The sequence below is a fragment of the Hordeum vulgare genome, chromosome 2H (genome assembly GCF_904849725.1).
Source record: "Hordeum vulgare subsp. vulgare chromosome 2H, MorexV3_pseudomolecules_assembly, whole genome shotgun sequence".
Classification (NCBI taxonomy): Eukaryota; Viridiplantae; Streptophyta; class Magnoliopsida; order Poales; family Poaceae; genus Hordeum; species Hordeum vulgare.
Genome location: NC_058519.1, coordinates 367191939 through 367198626, shown reverse-complemented (window position 1 = coordinate 367198626; position 6688 = coordinate 367191939). Strand labels below are relative to the sequence as shown.

Genomic DNA, 6688 nt, shown 5'->3' with positions numbered 1-6688 from the left:
GCGGAAAATACTTGGATATATAAGCATCTTTGCACTTGTTCCAAGCATCAATACTATTTTTGGGCAAAGATGAAAACCAAGTTTTTGCTCGATCTCGCAATGAGAACGGAAATAGATTCAATTTAATCACATCATTATCCACATCTTTCTTATTTTGCATATGGCAAAGATCAATGGAGGTATTAAGATGGGATGCGACATCTTCACTAGGAAGGCCGGAGAATTGCTCTTTCATAACAAGATTCAGCAAAGCAGCATTGATTTCATATGATTCCGCACTAGTGGCAGGAACAATCGGAGTACTAATAAAATCATTATTATTAGTACTTGAGAAGTCACAAAGTTTGGTGTTTTCAGTCATGGTGACTTCAGCAAGCAGACAAGCACACAAGCGAACAGAAAACAAGCGAAAGAAAAGGGCGAATGAAAAAGGCAAATATTTTTGTAAATTTTTATTTTTCAGAAGTGGGGGAGAGGAAAACGAGAGGCAAAAAAAGTAAATGCAAGAGATGAGTTTGCGAAAGTTACTTGGATAAGCTTCACTTGATGCTCCCCGGCAACGGCGCCAGAAATTCTTCTTGCTACCTCTTGAGCTTGCGTTGGATTTTCCCTTGAAGAAGAAAGGGTGATGCATCACAGTAATAGTAAGTATTTCCCTCAGTTTTGAGAACCAAGGTATCAATCCAGTAGGAGTATCAAGATGAAGCACAGATGTACCTGCGCAAAAATAGCAAACTTGCACCCAACTCTACAAAGGGGTTGTCAATCCCTTCATGATTGATTGCAAGGTGAGATCTAAAGGCGGAAAGTGCAACAAAGTAAAAGTGTAGGGCTGAAAATATGATGTGAAGTAGACCCGGGGGCCATAGTGTTCACTAGAGGCTTCTCTCAAAATAGCAAATATTATGGTGGGTGAACGAATTACTGTCGAGCAATTGATAGAACCGCGCAAAGTCATGACGATATCTAAGGCAATGATCATATATATAGACATCACGTCCGAGACAAGTAGACAGATACTTTCTGCATCTACTACTATTACTCCACACATCGACCGCCATCCAGCATGCATCTAGTGTATTGAGTTCATGACGAACAGAGTAACGCCTTAAGCAAGATGACGTGATGTAGAGGGATAAATTCATGCAATAGATATAAACCCCATCTTTTTACCCTTGATGGGAACAACACGATGCGTGCCTCGCTATCCCTTCTGTCACTGGGTGAGGTCACCGCACGATATGAACCCAAAACCAAGCACTTCTCCCATTGCAAGAATCATAGATCAAGTTGGCCAAATAAAACCCACAACTCGAAGAGAATTACAAGGATATGAAATCATGCATATAAGAGATCAGAAGAAACTCAAATAAGATTCATAGATAATCTGATCACAAATCCACAATTCATCGGATCTCGACAAACACACCGCAAAATAAGATTACATGAGATAGATATCCATGAAGATCATGGAGAACTTTGTATTGAAGATCCAAGAGAGAGAAGAAGTCATCTAGCTACTAGTTATGGACCCGAAGGTCTATAGTGAACTACTCACGCATCATCGGAGAGGCAATGGTGTTGATGAAGAAGCCCTCCGTATCCTAATCCCCCCTCCGGCAGGGTACGAGAACGTGCCCCACATGGGATCTTGCAGAGACAGAAGCTTGCGGCGGCGGAAAAGTATTTTTGTGGATCTCTCTCGTGGTTTTGGATTTTTCGGGGATTTATAGGCGGAAGAAGTAGGGCAGATGAGCCACAGGGCCCACAAGCCTGCTAGGCACGGGCCCCCTAGTTGCGCCTAGGGGGCTTGTGGCCTCCCGTGGTGGCCTCTGCCTTGGTTCTCACACCCCCTGCGTATCTTCTGTTTCGGAAAAAATCTTTTCAGAAGTTTAATTTCGTTTGGACTCCGTTTAATATTCTCCTCTGAAAAGGGTCAAAAACACGGAAAAAACAGAAACTCACACTTGGCACTAAGTTAATAAGTTAGTCCCAAAAAAGATATAAACGGCATACAAAACATCCAAAGTTTGACAAGATAATAGCATGAAACCATCAAAAATTATAGATACGTTGGAGACGTATCAGCGTCCTGATGCAACTTGTCGAGGTACTCCTTGAGTGCTGGATCCATGGCGGCGAGGAAGACTTTCCGCGCATGGACGCGTTGCCGGGTCTCCACAATTGGCGCGGCGGGGAGGAATGGTGGTGGTCTCTAATACCAGGTTGTTAGGAGCCAATCGATCTATAGTCCATGACAGGATACACGCATCGATATGAATTACAACCCGAGAAAATCTCGCGGATGTTACGGGAGGAGGAAGAAGGTAAGAGAGGGGAAGAGAGTCGCCGTTCATCCTGATCCAACTGGATGCCAGGCACGACGTGTACGAGGGTACAAGTAGCTGGCGGTTGGATCGTGTCGATCCCTAGGTGGCCCAGTCGGGCCCAAGGAACCTCTTGTTGGACTGTGCGATCCGAGGTGGCCTATTGGAGGCGCGTTTGGGGTTGAACCCGTGGTCTGCCACGGGTTTTGTCGCCTTGTGAGGAGGGGCGCTTACAATATGAGACGAACATACATACTTGGCAAACTACAAGTTGTCGACTAGCTTTGATTGATCTGGATTAGCATTACAATAAACACGCATGTGCACAACAAAGTAGAGTTTTCTTTCTTTCACTCGTTGGCACGATTACGACAAAGTGTTGTTTTGTTTCTTTCACCCGCTTGCACGATTACCATCTACTCTCTTCGTTCCTAAATATAAGTCTTTTTAAAGATTTCTCTAGAGGGCTACATACGAAGCAAAATAAATAAATTTATACTATAAAATATATCTATATACATCGTATGTCTTTCTAGTCAAACCTTTTAAAAAACTTATATTTAAAAACGAAGGAATTCTATTTTCTCAGTAATCTCTAACAAGCTAATAAGGTTGTCGGCGCATGTTTCTATAAATAGCATCGATGCAAGGTCCATCTCATGTTGGGTAAGGAACTTTGACTCTCGGCATGGAGCCCAAGTTATGCAGAAGTTAAAAACGAATATTAAGTAATTTATAAAATATAAAATATCTGTAAAAAATATACTCACCTGCATATGGATATGTACTATAATATTTTTTTATTTAAATAATTGTAGTTGGGAGAACTTATAGAGGGAGTAGTGTAAATTTTGTTGATAAAAACGTTTTGATGTGAGCTAGTAGTATTTTGTTTAACTACTACTGTCTCACCAGACTGTTGATCTCACACCGAGACGGTCCAATTCTACTCCACACGCCACGTAGTCTCGTGTTCGGACTACCACTGGTCCTCGCGAATTCCCCATCCGAACCCCGATTCCGGCCGCCATGAACTGCGTCGCCACCTTCCACCGCCGCCACCGCCGCTGGATCCTCTGTGCGGGCGCTGCTGCTGGCGCTTACTTGATCTACCACCACCCGGCCGTCGCCGCCCGCCGCCGCCGGATCTCCCGCTTGGCCTCGGCTCTCTCGTCCCTCGCTGACGCCGTCGCCGCCGTCGCCTCCGACCTCGCGGCCTTTCTCCAATCTGACTCCGACTCGCTGCCTAGCACTCTCACTCAACTATCCAAGCTCGCATCCTCCCACGAGGCGGCCGCCTCCGCCTCCGCGCTCTCCGGGGCCCTCACCGCCGGCCTGCTCCGCGGCTACGCCTCCGCCACCAGTTCCGCGTCGGGAGACGAGGTATCGTTTTCGGATCGTCTTGTCGAGAAGCTATTCTCCCCAGCCGGCGAGCGGCTCGTCGCAGCCGTGGCGGGCAGCTTCGGGCGCGACCTCGTGCTCGCCTGTTATTCTGTCCCAACCGATCCCTCAGGATCGGCGGGATCATCGGCGGCGAGCTGGGTAGATGTGGTCACCAGTGGGAGTTGCCGTAGGGCGATCCGCAGCTGGGTGGAGGTATTCACGGCCACCGCCGTGGGCGTCTTCATTGACAAGACCATCCACATCAACACCTACGATCAGATCTGCGCCGCTGCCACAAACCCGGCCTACGACTCCAAGCTGCAAAAGCTTCTCGTGGCGCTCTGCAGTGCTTCCGTCGAGACGTTGGTGAAGACCTCCCACGGCGTACTCTCCGATGGCAATGAAAATGCCCACAGTGGCAATGGTGGGATTAGGGAAGAAGGATGGGCAGAGACGGTCTCGAGTGCGCTTGCTGTTCCAAGCAACCGGAAACTTGTTCTGGATCTGACGGGCAGGGCGACATTCGAGGCAGTGCGGTCTTTCCTTGAGTTTGTGCTGTGGAGGCTGCATGATGCTGCAAGGGCTGGCGGTGATGCCACAGCGAGGGCTGGACTGTGTGTCTTGAGTTATATGAGCGGAAGGTCCATGGTTATCGCTGCCATCTGCATAGTATTGTGCTTGCATGTGTTGAACCGCACATGGCTCATGGCACCGACTTGAGCTTGAGCTTTGCTTGCTTTACCATGTCACGTCGTTGCACGTTGTTTGTATTGTTATTTTTACAGCAAACAGAGCCGAGGATATACTGAAACTGAAATTCAGAAAAGGGAAGGAGCAACAGAACCAATAAGTTTGGTTACTCGTAAATATGTTTGCTATGGAACAATTTGACCCTGCGTACAGTTTAAAGAAATTTCCGGCAATGTAACTTTGCCTGCTCATTGCTAATTCTGTAGGTCGGTTATATTTCCTCTGTGTAAATATGTGATTGTGGTGAGTTGGTGATTCTATTCTGTTATTTGATTTTATGTTTGACAGGGGTTATCAATTGTTTCAGCTTATTTAATAGTGCAGTTTTTAAATCTGATCGGGTCAGTGTCGTGGTAACGATTCCGACAATAGAAAGGGGTAGGCTAAAGGAGTATGATCTATCGAGATGCAAATAGGTGATACGGTGATTTTAGCGAGTTCGGGCCTCTCGCGGTGGAGATAACAACCCTACGTCTCGTGCTCCGAAGAGGCCCGAACTCGCTAAAATCACCGTGTCAACCATTTACATCTCGATAGATCATGCTCCGTTAACCTACCCCTTTCTATTGTCGAAATCGTTACCACGACAGTTGGCAGTAACAAGTCTGACAGCAGAGGTGAGGGATACGTAACGAGAGGGCAGAGTCCTAGCTACGATGAGTTTGTACACACGATGTATGAGTTCAGGTCCCTCTCGTGGAGGTAACAACCCTATGTCTCAGTGCTTTGAAGCTCTTGTCGTGTGAAATGTGTGTGTTACAGGGTGCGAACCCTTGTGCCAGAGGAGAGGGTGGCTTATATAGAGTGCGCTACCCCTCATCAAGGTCAGGCAGCCAAGGGTTCGATTAATAGAGATAAAGGCGTACGTTACATGGGGTTATAGTCCCAGGATAGGGTCATAGGCCCGTCCTATAGGTCCTACCCAAGGACTACCCTTCATAGAGGGCAAGGCCCTTAGACAGTTCCGATTGAACTAAGGACCCCCATCATCGAGTTGGTGACGAGCATTCGGAGCATATTTATCGTACCGACAGCATTCCACTCTGTACATCGTAACCTCCCAGGAGGGCAACGGTCATACGTTTTCGTACACCATTATTAGCATTTAAGGCATACGTTACCTGTAACGTAGGCATTTATTCGCCACTATTCCACCCCTGTCCACCGGGCCGTTGTGGAGGGCAGCGCACTCTATATAAGCCACCCTTCCCCACTGATGCAGGGGTTGGCATTTACTATAATCCTATATTCCACTCGACACTAAGCTCCCAAGAGCACTGAGACGTAGGGCTTTTACCTCCACCGTAGAGGGGCCTCAACTCATACAACCTCGTCGTAGCTAAGGCTCTGCCCATCCTTTCGTACCCTACACATCTACTGTCAGACTTATACCCACGACAGTTGGCGCCCACCGTGGGGCAGGCGTCTAAGCGACTTCCGGCGAGTTTGCAACTTCATCTTTTCATCATGTCGTCCGGCGGAGATTTATGCATGGGTCGCTAGATCCTCTTCGGCGCACTCTCCTTCATCGTCGACGATTCCGCATGGCTTCGGGATGCGTCTCTCGACGTCGAGGCGCTCCCCAGTCGCGGGGCTACGCACTTCCGTGCCGGTGCCCGCGGCGTCCTTCTTCTCCAGCAATCGGCCCCGGTGTCGATCTTCGCCCCCGTCACGCGCCGCAACAAGCGGTACCTCCGTCCGCGGCTTCAGCGTTGGGTGCGACATGCCCAGGCGCGACAGAGCGGGTCTTCTCAAGTGGCAGTCCTCGAGTCGGTTGTGGTCGCGCCACCGTCCCAGTGCTTGGACTCAGTTCCGACTGAGTTACCTTCCGAGTACGTGGGTCGCGGGCCTGCAGCCGAAGTTCTCATGGCCAATTCCCATGAAAGTCCCCACCGGACTGGTCGGAACGAGCACGGGGTCGGCGAATCATCCGCCGCTCGCCGTCAACACCACCGTTCTGCTAGTCGACGCACTCGTCAGAGCAACGTCGAGGTGTTCCGCACACCCGTCCTCAACCTGGCTGCCGCTGCCAAGATAGCCGATTCCCTCCAACCGACTGATTCAGAGGCTGGTAGAGGGATCGAGCAGATCCGTGCCCTGTTGCACATGGCGCGGCAGCAGAATTCGGCGGTCTCCCAGTCGCACAACAGGATCCACAACAGTTATGTTCACACGAACACGCATCGGTCGGTTTTCAGCCCCGACTCTCATCAGCGACGCAGAGGGGG

The 6688-nt window shown here is 49.1% G+C and overlaps 1 protein-coding gene across 1 annotated transcript; it reads left to right on the top strand.

The window, feature by feature from the left end:
- The first annotated feature begins 3118 nt into the window (after positions 1–3118).
- LOC123430090 (protein PHLOEM PROTEIN 2-LIKE A10-like) lies at positions 3119–4792 on the top strand. Its single transcript, XM_045114002.1, has one exon. It carries the CDS (start codon positions 3357–3359, stop codon positions 4428–4430), a length of 1074 nt encoding a protein of 357 aa, XP_044969937.1. The 5' UTR covers positions 3119–3356; the 3' UTR covers positions 4431–4792.
- Positions 4793–6688: the final 1896 nt, after the last annotated feature.

Excerpts from the sequence above, each read along its gene's own strand:
- LOC123430090 (XM_045114002.1), top strand. The coding sequence starts at position 3,357 with ATGAACTGCGTCGCCACCTTCCACCGCCGCCACCGCCGCTGGATCCTC.